This window comes from Apus apus, chromosome 3 (genome assembly GCF_020740795.1).
Source record: "Apus apus isolate bApuApu2 chromosome 3, bApuApu2.pri.cur, whole genome shotgun sequence".
Lineage (NCBI taxonomy): Eukaryota > Metazoa > Chordata > Aves > Apodiformes > Apodidae > Apus > Apus apus.
The window spans coordinates 90,942,459-90,960,366 of record NC_067284.1 but is presented as its reverse complement, the minus strand read 5'-3'; the positions used below and the strand labels follow the sequence as shown (position 1 = coordinate 90,960,366).

General features: G+C 35.0%; 1 protein-coding gene across 2 annotated transcripts in view; it reads right to left on the bottom strand.

Annotated features, from left to right (window-relative positions):
* PDE10A (phosphodiesterase 10A) overlaps positions 1–17,908 on the bottom strand; it is a 361,168-nt gene that overhangs the window by 55,043 nt on the left and 288,217 nt on the right. For both annotated transcript variants that reach the window (XM_051614749.1, XM_051614748.1), the window contains exons 4-5: positions 9,244–9,364; positions 7,287–7,336 (exon numbers count right to left, since the gene is read on the bottom strand). In XM_051614749.1, the coding sequence (XP_051470709.1) occupies positions 7,287–7,336; positions 9,244–9,364 (171 nt within the window). The remainder of the gene's footprint in view (positions 1–7,286; positions 7,337–9,243; positions 9,365–17,908) is intronic.

The window sequence follows — 17,908 nt, the reverse complement described above, 5'->3', positions numbered from 1 at the left end:
CTTCCCCCTTAATCTCTTAATTCACTTTGATAAAGTCTCTAAACCAAAAACCCAAACCTCCTACGAATTTTGACTGATGTTACAGTATGGCTTGGAATCCACTAATGGCTTTATCATGAGCACAGAGAGCAAGACGTGCTTAAAAAAAACAAACTGAAACAAACCAGAAAATTAAAAACAAATGACAACCATAACAAAGGTTTAACCATTGGTGAACAGAGAAAAATGTAACAAAATTCACCCTTTCATCATTCATAGACACTTCAGGTATGGGCAGCAGATCGCAATCTCTAATGTCTTTTAAAAATGCTGATATATTAACAAGTATTCCAGTCTACAGGCATGCAGAATTATGTACACTGTAATCAGTTCTTGAGGGATATCAACATGACAACATTCTCAGTTCACAGCTGAATACAGCAAACCTGGCTTTCAGATACAGAGCAGAAATAGCATCTGTCCAATAAGACATGATACCATGGCTTTTGGTGCTCTTTTCTTGGTGTCATGCCCAGAGTCTGTTGAAATTATGAAGTAATTTATATTTAACTTTTTTTTTTTGTGGCTGAAAAAAACCCTCATTACTCCTCATTTGTAACAGCTAAGAGCATGCACACGAAGAATTGCTGATGTTCACCTTGTAATTCTGTCGTAACTTGGCCACAGTTGCTTTTTCTAGTGAAAATTTAATGCTTTACAGAGGAAGCAGATTAAAATGCCAGTAAAAGAGAAGATGAGGAGTAGCCATTCAAGTCTCGTAACACAACACCATCAGTCATCTCCTGACAGGTGTACAGGTATATCTTACAGTGATAAGAAAGCACCTATATTTTGCAAGTGCTTTCAGTCTTTGGTTCTTCTGACGAAGAAGTCAACTACAGGTGTAATTGATGCCATTTTTCTAGTGGCTCTTGGTTTGTAGTCTGTGGGAATCTGGTACAACATCAAACGCTAATCCACAAAGGCTAGGGACCATTCAACTATTTAAAGTTTACCAGAGCTGGATTTGAACTGCAAACATGTATTGCTTACCATTGCACAAACTGCTCAGATATTCCTTCTTTTTAAACAATACTCCTTACAACTAAGCATATACAAATCAGAAACTGATTTTTCTAAAATTTCTTTGCAGAAAAGAGGTCTGAATAAGAGTCAGGTTTAATTATTAGAATGAGGACTAAAGCACACATGTGACGAGCATTCCATTAACAAACTGTTCTGGAGGTAAGGGTGACTGGACCCTAATCTAGGTACTTCCACAGTAGATTTTGCTGATAAAACTGGCCCTAAAAATTCTTAATGGAAAATAATTTAATATTCAACTGACATTAAATGAAAGCCTTAATATGGAAGCACTGCTGAACAACTTGATGCTTGAAAAAAAAATAAAGAGAAATTGGAATTAAGCAAGTTAAAATTAGGTGAGCTTAATGCTTTTTGTTGATCACATCCTTTTCTGTTACAAAACAATAATAGATTTTTACTCCTGGTAAAGGACAGAACAACCTACAAGTAAGATCACACAGCCTAATGATAAAATTATTTGCAGATAGGTATAAAGGCTGTGCCCTAAGGCCAGGGATTTTTTTTTTCAGGAATAAAACTCATCACAATAAGCAAGGATGACCATGAAAACAAATCAAACAGAACTAATTTGGAAAGTATCCACAGGGCAAAAGCTTGTGTTTTTAAACTAAGTTGAAGTAGCAGCCCAATACTACCATGGTAAAATCTTAAAGAGCTACAGGCAGTTGTCCTGGGTTTAAACACAAGTGCAGCAATCCTACTAGATGAAGCACACAGGGATAACAGAAGAAAAAACTCCCAGGGACTACCTCTGATGTTTATCAAAACTTCTTACTTCCTTCTTGATAACTGACAGTGTACTTGACAGATTTGCATTTTTAAACTAGATAATATGTATAAATGTTGGTTACTTATGAAAGTAAGACAATGCACTTATATGCCATAAACCAACTAGTATTTGTTGGGGTTTTTCTTAATGTTTTCATCCTTCTGAATTGTATGATTTTCTAACTTCACTTCATTCCTGGAAACTGTACAGTTGATTTACTCAACTGAAAAACACCACAAGAGTTCTGTTGTTTTACTGACACAGAAAACTAAGTTGACACACCTTTCTTTCATCCTTTTCAAGGCATGGTCAGCTAAGCAATTTTGTTAAAGACATTTGTCCAAACAGTTCTCAAACACCTTCCAGGGATGATCCCAGAGCTTTCACTACAGCCACAACTGGGGAAGCTTTGCTAATGCCAGTTCAAGGCCATTATTTCTCGTCCTACACAGTGTAGGAACGGGGAACAGATTATTATTCCCTTCCTCTCTGCTTTCTCCAGGTATAACTTCACTCCTCAATGTTCTTATTCTTAAACTAAGCAATACCAGTTCTTTTGTTTCCAGACCATTCTTCCTGCTCTCTGCTAGACTCACTTCATTCAGTTGTTTTTAGAAGTGTGGTGCTTAAACTAGACACGTTATTCTACTGAAGACCTTAGCAGTAGACAGAGGGAACAGGAAAATTACTTTACACAAAGGCTAGATTTCAGCTTCTGCTACATACAACAGTGTCTTTTTTTTGTGCAGCAATGGTATTACTGAATCATGTTTACCTTAACTTAAATGCAAACCCCAGGATCTTTCTCAAAAACACCAAGTGCCCTACAGGGAGAGATGCAACCTATGGAGAGCCCAGCACTTTTCCTCACTGAAACACTATCCAGTTTCTTCAGATCATTTTCCCAAGATAATTTTGAATTCTAATCTGTCCCTACAAACACATCTGCAGTGCTTCCCAGTTTCATGTAATATGGAAATACAATATGTCTATATTCTTCCTTAACTCATGCATTAATGAATATATGGTGCAAAAGCAGATCCAGGATAAATTATTGAGGATTTATACAAAATACCCTCCCATTCTGATAGTGAACCAGAAACAAATAGTCTCTGTCTAGTTTTCTAACCAGTTCTGCATTCCACCTACAGTATATTCAAAATTATCATATTCCACAAGTCCATTTACCTGAATATTAAATGAAACAGGACCAAAATGTCACTAAAATAGATCTTGACAGTTATTAATCTAATTTCTTTCACTTTGATAATTTATTGACTCAAAGTTAAACTCAGACACTAAAATTTATCAACAGCTTTTCGTTGCTGATGAGTATCACTATGCATATGCAAATTAAGAAAGCAGGAGATTTCTTCCACCTTATATATAGAAAGCATATATGATGTCAGAATTGATCCAAGGATAGAAACCAAAATTTTCTGAATTGACCTGCAGCTAGAAATGTTTCACACGCAAACATGTTTAAAAGACTCAAATTTCAGATGTCTGTACATTCAAAATAATGCAACTTAGTCTGGCATAAAAACCTAAGACACTTAGCAAATAGTAGATGCTTTTCCCTTGGTTCTCTTTAACTCAAATCACCCACCCCAAAAATTCACTAGGTGGCACTGCACATCAAGCTGCAATACTTTCTGGACTACCAGAAATTCCAGAGGACTTTAAGATACACCCTAAAGCACAGCATGTGCACATATTTGTGGCCTCACATAATTATTTCTTACAATAAAACTATTGGAACTGTCTATCTGAAGCAAGGATGATCTGTCTATAACATAATTTGCATTTTCAGCAACTAAGTATCACTCACAAGACCTAGTAAAAGCTACTGCCTATTATATTTGAAGTCACATATCTTTATGTAGGAATCACAATGTAATAATGAAGTGAATCACTCAGACAAGTAAGGACTATAAACAAGCATCTGAAGAATCAGATAATAATACATTAGAAATTCTGTAGCTGTAATAAGTATTTTAGAAATAATCTCTTGTAAAAGATGTCAGCTTATGGGCATAAATCCATGCCTGGCTAGCAAGGTACTTAGGCCCATTAATTTACACACATGCACCATCCAATTCTAGGATTTCAGCAAACCCTTAAAGTCACATCTGAAAATGATATTCGACTGAGGTAATAAGAATTATGAACTATATATTCATCCCCATAAGGATTAAAACAGAAAGTTGAAATAAAGTCAAGTCCTTTGCTGGGGGGGGGGGGGTGGTTGTGAAACATTCCTTTTTGATTTGTGTTTCCTGTCTCCAATATACAGTATTTGCAAAATTTCTGTTATTTACCTTAGGAATAAGTCACTTCATTTACATAACTGCACTAAACCATAGAAAAATATGGCAATTTCTTAGATAAGGACAAAGTTCAAGTACCAGAGGCAGTGTGGGCACAGGTCTGTTCAGATCACTTGACCCTAATGAGGAAGCTGTATTGTTTCTAGTACCTGAGTATTTTGCAGTGCATTCTACCGTATGTACAGCCTATGCAAAACCAGATTCTGATACACAGGGCAACTTTGTTGGGGAGGAAGGAGTTGAGCATGTGAGTAGTACTTACCTGCTTGGAGGCAATCATTTGAAAAGCAGAATCCTATTATCAAGACACCCTTAGGAAGGAGTGGGGCTTATGCTAGTGCTGCCAAGCAATTTGAACAACCAGAAGGTCGCTAAAATAACTGTGCTGACCACACTCATTCTGGCACCAATTTGGAGAAATATTTGCATAAGGAAATGCACTGTAACCTGCAACTAGTATGGCATCTTCCATTTCAAGCAGTCACTCAAATAAAGGTCCTGAAGGCATTTGACCTGACCTATCAGCCAGAAATTACCTTGTCCTTATGCTGTTATCCAACTCTAAAAAAAGTCAAGATATACTTTTTTATACTTCAATAGAGAGAAATAAAGTAAGGCCATAAAGAAACTTTCTATGTGGACATGTATTTTAACAAACTCACATTTGTACTGTTATACTCCAAAGGAATTTTTCTAAAACTAGGTCCTCCTTTAATGGCCACTGCACCATCCATAAGGCTATGACTGCCTAAATATCAGCAGATCTACATATATTTCTTAAGCTTACAAATAAAGAGCCAAGTTATAACATTGAAAAAAAAAACTTATTTTGCTGTATTTGTGAAACCTAAGTCACTAACCAAGCATTAAAAAATTAAGCCACCAAAAAATATAAACCATTTTTCAAAATGTGGCCATAGGTGTCCAGCAACTACTTCATCTATGCTAATAATAGAGGGTTTTACAATTTTTGAAATTTTAGTTCTAAGAATTAGCTCCTTTTTGCCATTTATGCTATTCAGAATATTTTGGTTCCTATTTAAAAATATATTTAATAAAATAAAGTAAAAATACATTGCCAGTATTTGCTGGACAATGATCAATCTCACTTGGAGAAATCTTTTAAATTAAATATGGAAGAGACAAAGGTATCCAAATTAATTTTCAATCACCGTTTCTTACAAAAATTAGGCTACAGCATTACCATTTAGTTAAAAGACTACAAACTAGAGTCTGGCCCAAAGCCCACTAATGTGAATGGAAAATCTCACACTAACTTCAAAGGACTTGGGATCAGTCCCTGTAATAACTAAATGAAAAACATTCCAATTTGGGAGATACAGCTTCATAGCAGTGCTTAATAAAGTCAATGTGTGTTTTCAGTTGTTGGACCTTTTTTCAGGAAAGAGTTATACTGGGAAGCAAATAGATTCAATGGCCCAACAGGCTATTAAAAAAAAAAAAAAAAAAAAAAAAAAAAGGCAGAAGGTCATAAAGTGCCTGGGCCCTCAAGGTATCAGCAGACTAGGAGGAACCCCATATTATGCCACCCTAACCTAATATGAAAACCTTCACCATTGTACTAATTCTCTAGGTCTCAAGTTGGAAAGTTATTTTTACTATAACTTTTTACGAAGCGTTGAGAGAGATGAACACACTCAGCTGGCACACAGTTTCTGCCACTGAAGCTGGGAGAAACACAGGTCCTCCTTGGGCAGCAGGAGGAAGCTCTTCAGTGACCATTTGCATCACCTCCCACCCATGAGAGTGGACACTGTCACCTACCGTTGAGAACCAAAGACTGCATTCACACAGGGTAAACAACATGTTATTTAAACTACACTCCTCAGTGGAAAGGCTATTAAAAAATATATGCTATTTTCATACTTACAGAATTCATTCAGGGTACACCCAATTTCCAAATAATTAAATGTGTTACCTTTATTATATGAAATAACCATAAAATGAAAAAAAAGAAAAAAAAACCAACCAAACAAAAAAAAACCCAAACATTTCCATTTATTTTAGGAAATTTCTTTATGGGCATTCCTCCACATCCTTAAAATCTGACACTATCCTTTTGAATAAGTAATAAATATTCACAGGCAAGGCTCAAGGCACCTGCAGGTTCGTACATTTTCAATCCTATTTCCTATTTATTTTTTATTTAAAAAATGCAATTCTTTCCCCTTTTCTGAATGCAATTATTTCACAAAGAGCAAAGGAAACTGGCTAATAGGCTATACAAATTAAACTATTAGAACTGAGTGTGTAAAGTAAGGGAAAAAGAGAAAAATATTTCCCTCTCATCATTTTCCAGTAAGAAGAGTTTAATCTGTTTCTTGAACCTATGAAAGATGTATAATTTCTGGAAAATTGTGATCTTTAAGTTGATGAAACTCACTAAAGTAAAAACTGCATTTACTTATTGGTGGTGATTCGAAGTAACTACAAAATATTGTATAATTATAACTACAAATTAGCAGAATATGTTCTAAAAGCCAAATAACAATAGAAAATAAAAGTAGAAAACAGCAAATATTGGAGTTGCTATTATTCAAATTATGACACCAGAAACTAACTTCATTCATAAATTTTAAATGTACAATTTAGTTGGTAACTAAAATCTACATATGAATTTTACATTATCTCACTGTCAAGTTGCAGCTCGCAGCTTAAGAGAAGAGCTGAAAACATTTTAAAAAACCCAATGATGCAAAACTGATGAAAATGTATAGATCAAAAGAAAAGGCTATGCTGAGGGTAAATCAAAATTAAGTTTTCTATTTGTGAAAGAGAATTAATACTGGGGCTAAATTGCAAGTTAAGTTGCTAAAGACAGAGAAATAACTGCCACACTGCCACATCTTTAAAAAAGATTTAAAAGCCAAGGTTCTAGATGCAGGAAACATTTTTTCATTACCACTATGTTCGATCAACTTCTATTTTACAGAAATAAAGATAAAGTAAAGCTAATATCCAGCACCCAGGTAATATTTCCTGCTAAATGACGTGCAAAGTAAAATCAAAATATTATTGTCGAATTGGAAAATGGACTTGTAACCGTACAGAAAAGCAGCATCTTAATCCAGTATACTTACATTATTGCATTCTCCCAGGAAATACAGTGCAAATCCATCAGCTTTTGTAGCTGCCAAAGCAATAATAAAAGAAATCATTGTACTCACAAGTGGAAATTAAACTTACACAAGATCTCTGAGGTGAAACCACAGATTCAATTCCACTTAGGATAAACACCTAGAATTCTAAAGGTGAAGGTCTGTTGCTGTGTCCCTTGAAACTTCCCAGACTCTACAAAGTTAGAGTATGAGATAATTCTTGTTTTCCCCATTGTCATTTGCTACAGTGTAACAGATAATTACAAACAACCTCTTTATACATCTTAGTCTCATCTAAGGCCTAATGTGTGTAAATTCAAATTAATTAATATGACAGTATAGAAGTAACATCAGAGCACGTATTTACAATATAATCAGCCAGATAACATTGGAATGTCCATAAGTAAAATAAACACCGTTTGTAGATGGTAAGCTATATTTATCCTTGCCTTAAGATAGAAAATTATGGAAAAACACAATGTTGCAAATATTGCCATAAATATGTTTCAAAAGAAACTGTTTCTATTTTCTGCATCTGCCCCATATTAAAAACACTGACACACACCAGAAAATTCATACTTATCAGATTTCTGCCAGTTTCAAATCGTTGTATGAAACAGAGTAAAGTCAAGTTCCTTAAATTCTCAAACATTGAAAGTCAACCAGCCATCATAACATATTGCTAAAATGAAAACTCTCAAAATCAGAAAAGGATATAAGCAGTCAGTGTTTTTTACTCTGCTTGACACAACAAACTTTGATACTTTGTATGTCTGTTGGTCTTTCCAACAATTAATAAACATTCTAACAAGTAAATGCACATACATGTGATACTTGATTTTTAAGAATGAACACAAGAACCCATTTAGCACATTTCAGGTGAGTGATTACACTTGTGTGTAATCAAATAAATTTGCTTTCTGCATTTCTTTGACAGAAGGAAAAAAAATCCCACTGTGTAGTTACTTATTGTCAACTGTGTAACACCAGTGAGAGTTCAGTGCATAGAAATATGCATTCAGATTTTAAATCCTTCAGCTGTAGTATGTCAGCATGTTGAGTTACAAGGCAAATGGACACTGTAAAGGGAATATGTTTTTTTTAAATCTAATGTGCTCTACAAAAGAAAAAAAAAAATTGTAAAAGATAAGCAGAACCTGTCTCCTGAAGCTTTTTGCTTCCTGTGTACAACAAAATACAGTCTGATTTGCTATGGGCTGGATATCAATATCCAAATAACCATTTAAGCAAAATCAGTAAAAAGAAGCAGTCCTTTCAAAACATCATGTGTATAAACCAGGAAGTATCAGAGATGGTAAAACATTTTTTAAGAGTTCACTGAAATCTATATAGAACAAAACTACTGATATTCATATTGAAATCTAAGTACCTCCATTCTGATTTAAAAAAAAAAAGTGTCGAATTACACTTATATTGTTATTGCAATTTTTTTTTGCTTTGATTTTTTAACTTTTGATTGTATATAGTATTTTCTTACCACAAAAAGTACTTTCCTCAGATAGAAAAAAATGGTTTAACAATTGAATGTAATTTGAAATCACGAAAAAGACATGCCCCCTTTGAGTAACATCTCAGTTTTGCTTCAAAAGGAGTTCACATATGCAGTGATAGTGCTGATAGATGTTTTTACTTTCAATATTGGCATTGCAACACCATCAAAACCAAAAGAGCCTATTTTTTGGGTCATTTAACAGGGGACTCTAATTTTGCAATGGATATACAGCTGCCTCCAAAGATGAAATTCACTAAAGTGCAGCCAGGGATTCACTGAGGGACGGAAGGGACAATTTATACTGAGAAACATCCAAAGAAAGAACTGTTTCCCTCAACACCTGTCTTTATTAATTAAACCACGTAAGAAATGTGTTGTGCACTGATGCTAAGTAACAGCTCAGACACGCCTGATTCTCTTTCTTACCTATTTTAATGATGCTGCTCAGTTCATACAGCAGTAGTTGGTTATCTCCTCCTGTATCCAGACGCTGCTCTATGTAGCTATTCAATTCATACACCACACCTTGCATATTTGTATCCTGGTACTACGGAAACAAATAAGAAGAACAGTTCAGAATAACTCAGATGTATTTTGTATTTAAAATAATACACTGAGATTGCAATAACAAGTCAATCGTGATTGTCCTAATCCAGCTTCCTGAAGAACTGGGTCAATGCTGAGCAAGAGGCACAGCACTCCATTCTTTGCTCCATTAGATATTTGTTAGAAGTGTACCAAGTACAACAGTGAGCAATTAATAATCGTCTAAACTTGGCCAAGGTCACATGACAATGTCTCAAGAAGAAATTAGATGCAACAGTTCTAAGGTAAGTAACCTTCCTCTCCTTGCTTTTAAGCTCCTACATCACCACAAAAGGAGGCAACTAGCTACCTCTAACAGTATCTTCCACCTCAATTTTATGAACCAAATTAAAGAACTGTGCCAAGCACCAGAGCTTTGAGGTGGCAGCTCCAGGAGCTCAGCCTTTCAAATGCGGCAACAATTAACAGCAACAGACTGAAGGACAGAAATCGCATGAGTTGAAAACACGTTAGCCACCGTGGCCTAACAGGCATTTGTTTCAACAGAAGATGGCAGACAGCCAGAAAGGGATTACCAATCCATTAGGATATTTAGGTGGGAGCAACGGGGTGCTGGCTGCTGGCACGATAAAACAGTATGACATGGCTAAAATCTCATAAGAAAGGAGATGCAGCCACCCTTCAGGGGCACAGCTGCCTTTGGTTATCCTGTTTCTGTGTCCTGAAACCAAGCCCTGAAGGACTGATAAAACTGGCAAGTAAATGTGCATGTGTAGCATGACAGCATCACGAATAATTTCACAGAAAGCAATACTTCGCAATAAGTAAAGATTCATTATCCTGCCCAAAATTGGTAATGTGATAACTGAAGAAAGTAATATGGTTAATTAGTTATTGAACTCAGTGATGCAGTAAATCATGTTACTTAAGCTAAAAATTAAGTGGGTGATATTTACATGAATTAATGTTAATTGAAAGACAAGGACTTATTCTCCTGCTCATTCATACTTCAGAGCCAAATCTAATATAGTCCAGACTAATGTAAACTGGGTTCTGGAAAATGCCATGGAAGTTCAGAGTACCACAGTCTAGTCACCACTCCCATGTTCGTGTGCATGTTTCTCCCCAGATCTCTGTCTGGAACTTCGGATAAACCTGTATGTGACACTTACTGATGGATTACACATTTAATTTGTGCAATATATTCCATTATAGAACTTTTATTCCCACTATTACTTTCATGCATTTCTACATACAACACACTAAGTCATGAATACAGAGCATGTAGCCATATATTTAGGATACATTTGGCTTCATCTCAGAAAAGCCCTCACAAACTCCAAGAACAAAAAAACAGAAGTCTTTGCTGGATAATACAAATTCCCAATTACTTTAAATTAAGTAGATCTTAATCTTGACTCTAAAATAGGTCCTGAGAACATACAATCTTTGCCATGACCCCTTCTTAACACATGGAGTTGTAATGACCTATTGCTCCCAATGGACATACTAGAACATTTGAGACTTAGGGTATCCAAGATGTTCTCAATGCGTAACAATCTTAACACTTAATAATTCTTTCTATAAACTGATGTGATGATTATAAATTTTGACAGCAATGTAAGGTCACACTGCATACATGCATAAACTTCTGAAAGCCTTGAGTTCACAGTACAGCATGCCATTGCCATTATTAGCACTGTACAGCAGCTGATAAGCTTCCATTGACTGTCCTCTGTTGTGTCCCATATTTACTACTGTATGATTCTTCAAAGGGACAAAAAAATAACATAGTTTCATGAAAGTGGAACTTATATACTTACAATATAGTTGTAAGTAGCCATTTAACATTAAAAAATGGTGAAAAAGAGCTTGTACTATTCATACACGTTAATGCATATCTGCAAACGTATGTGTAGCCACATATCCTAAGGCAACAACAGCTGATCAAGCACACATGCACAAAGCCTCTATCAGGTGGAAAAATCTATCTTCTCAGAACTTGGAAATTAATACGTATCTCTTTGCCTGTGATGCACTGTTAGGATTTAAATTGAATCTTCAAAGGTTAAAGCTGATACATTAAGAGAACACATCATCAAAATGAGCTCACTGGCATTACAGCTGTGGCACAATAGTAACTTTTCCTGTAATCAAGCAGCAGTCCCACGTGCATAGGAATCACAAAATAAGCTATGTGCACTTTACCCTAAACTCTGCAACCTATGCTTGCAAACATTTTGAAAGCAGGACAAATCATTGCACAAATTCATGTTACTACAAAGATGGTAACTGCACAATACATACTGTTGTAATATGGCAGATTTCTATTACTGAAAATCTGTGGATCCACAACTGGCCAGATGAATAGAATTTGTCCAGATTCACAATTAAGTAATTCTGTGACTTAGCTCACTCACCAGCAAAGAATTACTCTGTCATGCTGTAAAATGGTTTTATTTTTATTACAGTGGAGTGAAAGAGGTTTATTTATTTGGTTCTAGGCCTTTTAGATTGGAGAACCACAATTATGTTTGGTTGAAAACCCACAATATTCTTTATGAAACCATGTATTTAAATACTGAATAAGTCATCAGCAAACCTTGGTACAAGCACTACACAATGCGGTTGCTAACAAAGACGTGCACAGATTTGATGTCAAACATAATTTAGGAAAGTAATTCCTCAAAAAAATCAACATAGTTGGTGGAAAAAGGGTATTTATCTGTCATCAGATATAGTGTAAGTATTCTTTTTTAATTTTTATGGCAGTTTAGTTAGCAATTTAAACACTATTAATACTTGACTCCTTTTACTTTATTCATTGTTCCCATTGATTATTTCCTTCTATTTAAGATTTGGTGTCTACCAGTTACTTTATCATATTTATTGTAAAATTCTGAATTTCAGTGACATCACATTAAAATCATTAAAGTGGACTAAAAACTGGCTTAGCACTATCATGCCAGTATTGTATTTCTGGTAGCTGCATATATTATATGAAAAAGAGGTGATGATTTAGAAGGTAAATCCTGTTATTAATATTCAAATATAAATATGAGAGAAGGAAGGTTTTGCAGGATTTATATAAAATATTTCTACAGTTAGTTGTCTTCATAATATTGTGGTGCAATATAAGACTACAACTCAGGTGATTTAAAAGTAATGCTATGACATATCTAAACAAAGAGGCTTAGAATCACAAACATTTTGATCCATGAAAAAAGATACTAAAATATCATTGAGCGACATTAATTTTTAACATTCATTTTGAACAAGTAAGACACATAAAAAATATTCAAGGACACAATTTAACATCTAAAGTAATTTTTATGTATGACAAACTGAAATGAAGATTGATTTCCATGCATTCATGCATATAGGGTAGCTGTGGCAGGGTCATTTCATGCTCCTGCAGAAATCAAAAAGCTCTTGTGTTGCAGCAAAAAGCCTTCATTAATACAGCACAGGGTCAGTAAGTGTCAACATAATGCAGAAGTTGATCTGTTTTCTTTGTAACTTCTTAAAATGTCTTCTGAATAGCAATGAGAAGATCAAGTTCCTAAATAATACTCAGTCGTGACTACACAGTCCTTTCTCCACAGCAACAATTGCCTGGTTCTGCAATAGACACGTCCTTTTTTACAGACCTCATAGTGTATGATGTTATCACAGGCTGGGGGGGGGGGGGTTAAGAGTAAATGAACAGCTCAAATCCCATGTAATTTGGAGAAGGATGGCCAAATATACTTTGGGGATGAAGAACTTCATTGGGTGAGGAGAGAAAAAACAGAACAACTCTGTGAAAGCCACAAAACATGGGAGAAAGTGGCTACATTTGGAGAGATTCCTCTTAAGACATTAAGACTTGCAGAAAGTGAATCTAAGTGATCCTGCACAGCACTTTATATTACAACAAAAGTCCTTAAAAAGGGATTGGATATCACCAGAAACACCTAAATCATGAGATCTGAAATGAGACAACCTGTATGCAAAGTTCTTCAGTCTTCTCTTTAAAACTGACAGCTTCTCTCTTCTGTATGAGGCATCCTACATCACATAAACATCTACTATATCCAAAATTACCAAAATCTCCTGATAAACTTCCAGCCAACACAAGTTTACTTTCCTATAAAACTACAGTCTCGACAACAAGAGTCATCAGAGAACAAATTTAAAGATGAATGAAAAAAACCTTTTATTAACAACAATGATAATAATGATGATGATGATGATGTAAAAAGAGTATTTATTTGCAGTCTTAATGGTCTGAATATCTGCTTGACATTTGATTGAAATGTCATGGTAGGTAGGCTCATACAGGAGCTGCAGTATAAAAAGACTTGGTCTTACATATATAAGTTCCCAATGCCATTGATACTTGCTTTAAAAAAAATAATAATAATTCCCAACAGCAACACTTTTGTACTTCTTAAAAACAAGTACTACAGTAACAAAAATAAATAAACAAACCACATTTTCTCATGACTTTTGTTGAAATGTATCAGCTGTCCCTTCCTTTCAGGTAGCATTATGAAAAAACCCAGATCCACAGTTGCCATTCTGATTTAAGAGACTCTCACTCTATAATTTTCTAGTTGCCTCCATAACTTATCTTCTGGAAAGATCATCAATACCCAACTACTTTATCTTTTCTACAGAAATACTGTATTTCCTTTAAGAATTGTGGGTACAGTACTTTATTTGCCCATGTAATAATCACATTTTTAAAATTAAGTATATTTCTTGCCTCTTTTTTTTCTTTCTGATGACCAATGGATATAAAGAAAGAAATGCTAGTAGATTAAAAAAAAAGCCAAAATATTTAATTAAACCAATAATGAAATTGATAAAAGGACACAAACTTGTATTCAGTTCATTTTTATGTGTACATAAGTTAGGTTGTTTACATGTTTGATGTTTATGTGTACTGCTACCTTCTGTCGGCCTTGTACTTTCACTGGCTGCAGTATTTTGCATTATTTAGCTGTGCTGATGGCTAGTTCACATCTTGCATAGTGTTTCTCATTTTGGGGCACAGATAACTAAGATAAACTGTGCCTTATTAACAGCAAAAAACCCCACACCTAAGCTGCACATGTAAAAAAGCAAAAATATAGATCTAGACTTCATTCAAAAACAAAACAAAAGCAAAACAAAAAAGCCTGAAATAAACACACACAAAAACAACCCTACAGAAAAAGAATAAAACTGCTTGCTTGCTTGATTCAAGATGGAAAGGCTGAGCCAAAGGATGTCAAATCCTCAGACTGAAAATAAAAATGGAGATAATGTGGTAAGCAAGGTTGCAGTACAGACCTGGCTTTCAGAGGAGCAGTGAGCTGGTAGAGGAAGCTCAGAAAAATTTCTCTGCTCCAGAAAGTCAGGCGAGTTAACAGGAAGGTTGGCTGCAGTAACCAGTTTTGTTTAAACTTGGACACTGGAAAGCAAGCAGCTATAAAGAGCAGAGTTAGCTTAGGTGATTAACTTTAATGCTTGTACATAGCCTCAGAGAAAATAGCTTCTACACGCATTTGTCTGACGTCTACTCTTCTTGTTTTGACTGGAGAGGACATGGGTTAGAACTTGCTCAGTAAATAAGTTTAGCATTGCGGCACCATAACAGGTATTCATGAATTGTTTGTTCTCACATCAAACACTGTTCACAACAAAAGCAAGGAAGAGAAAATATGAGATGACATTTGGCAGGACGGGCCCTATGATGTCAAAAGTCGTAAACCCACTGTCAGTCTGCACAGAAAGGGTTCACTCATTTTGAAGGCCCACATTTCCCAGCCTGTTTATACAGTTGATTTCTAAGCCTTGGAGAGATGGTGAACATCTTCCATAGGAAAAGCCTGCCCAACAGCCTACATTCACTGGCATCCAATTCCAATCTTTTCATCAGCTCCTTCCCTGTTATCAAATAATACTGAAATAAATTGCTTCAATGATAACAGGAAAAATACATAATAAAAAGCAAAGACTTGGCTAAGAGAAAACAACATTATTATATAGAAGTAACCATATAAGTTGTCATTAACTCTAAAGCCCATAAAATTGCATAAATATCTCAATTATATCACCTCTCCCGATTATATAATAAAACAGCATAATGAGCTTAATTTTAACCTGACAAGGCTGAATACTGCTCCTCTTTTTAAAAAGCTTTTTTAAAAAATCACATTCTCTCCGGATACTTGACTTGCAAGCTCTCTAAAGACATCATGTACAAAATTAAAAATAAACTTTCTCATTTTCCTACCAGTGCTGCTTATCACTACCACAGTATCCACAACTTTTTCTTTCTAAAGAAATCAACTTACACAAGCATCTTCTTCTCATGACAATGGGTGCAATGCCATTTGCTTCACTTCTAAAGGCTGAATATATACGTTTCTAGTTACCCTAACTTCTTGATTAATTTGTAGCAGTCTTCAGTTCTGGGACTGTGAGAAAACATTCTAATCCCGTCATTAATAAGAAATACTGCAAAGAAAAGGCTTGCTTTGCCAATAAGTGATAAGAAGTCCAACCTTTTATTATCAGTTGCAAGGTGAAGATACATGCGATTACTGCAACTATTTACTGAAAACACATCTGGTAATTCTGTGAGTGACATACTGTGCTGGGTGCTGGCTGGTGCCAAGGCAGCTGCCAAAAGCTCTGACTCCAAAAAGGGGAAAGGAGAGGATTAAAGTATTATTCCTGTTTCCAAGAATAAAGTACTGTAAATGAGCTAGTCACTTGCTAGGTAATAATTTTCTGGTGTTTATATACTAAACTTCTGCAAAGTGAATTGCTGTTGGCATCACTGGAGTTTACAAAGCAAAAGTACTTGCCAAGAGGCAGCTTCACTGGAAGTGTATCACTTCAAGTAAACATGTAATGGAAAGTCATTAAGCGAAACGAACAACAGCTAATTTCACTGTGATCATATCAGGAACATTAAGTATTTTTGTTTAAACTTCAGAATCTGAGGTACAAAAGAGCACACAGAGATCATGCAAAAGTTAGCAGCACGTAGAGCAAAGTCCTGGCTATAGTTCGTGTAGGAATGGGGTTATTTTTGCCAACTGAAAAGAATAACATGTCTCCAAGGCACACTGTTTTTACTAATACTGTCAAAGAATTTATCTTTAGTCTAGATATACATGAATACATACACACTGAGTGCTCAAAATGACACTCCTCTATTTTAATTTCTTTCATAGATAAAACAGCAAAAAGAATGTACACATCAAAATAGTTCAGTAATTGGTTTCCTTTCTCAAGTCCCTCTGCCCAGAAATCTACTTCTGTAGCTAGGACAGATGGGTTCAGCCAACAAAACATCTGCACAATAAGTAAGCAGAAGAAACTCCGTGTTTCCAAGTATGTTCCCAATACTATATGATGTGAAAAGGAGACTCTGTTCTCAGTTACATATATTTCATAAATACTGGAATCTAGCTTATTGAAAAAAAGTTCACAGGTTCACTGTTTGGTAACAGATGCTCATGAGATATTTTGTAACCAGAGTTTTCTTATGCCAAAATCAGTCTACAGGAATTGGGAAATCTTCCCCCACCCCCATCAGCTACTACGTCAGGCCACTCCGGGATATCTTTCAGATAACTTCTGAACACCAACATACTGATGAAATTGCCAGTATCAAACCAGATTATAAAATAATAAATTTTGAAGCTTGTTTTTTGTTCTACAAATCTCAAAATTTAAATTACATGGAAGGTTTCTCATGCTCTTTGTTTCAAAAACATGAAATTTAATGCTGACAGCTGATATTGCTACTTTATTTTCCTTTTTCTATTAAGCTTTTAAAATACAGTTCCTATACAACAGCATTTTTCAAAACTTCCTCAATTTGCAAAGTGTAAAACTGCAACATAAACCCTCGAAAATACTGAAATTTCCTTCCAAGAAGTACAATACGTTACTTTTTGTGTTTGTTTTTATTTTCAAAAATCTCGACACCATTCATCCCACTGTATTTTGCTGATAAAAAGAAATAAAGTCAAATGAATGACAAGTTGAGTATTTAGTCCCTAGAACATTCCTATAATCTTGTGTGTTTATAAAGAAAAAAAGTGATGCCTTTTGAGGGGAGAAGGGGGTTAAATAAATCTAGCAAAAAACATCCTCCACTCATTTAATTCTGTTGTTCTGTGTAGGCACAACAGAAAGGAAGACTATTGAAGCAACTGATGTCACAGAACATGACTATGAATTTTTTAATGTTTTAACTCTGCCTAAGATTGAAAGATTGGAAAAAAAATAAATTCAGCTATGAAAACCACATATTTTCAGCATATTTCTACCTTGGTTCATAACTAATATAATATTTTAAACCAGTAGGTGATTTAATTACGTAATAAGTTCTCTTTCACTAACCTTCGTTTTTGCTTCCCTATGATATAAGTTTCTACTTTCAGACATTTTCAGGGATTAAAATTATAACACAATGACTTTAAAATTCCTAATTCTTCAGTCAGCATGAACATGCTTTTTTGTCTGAAAAGTGTTTCTTATTACAGAACTTTCCTAA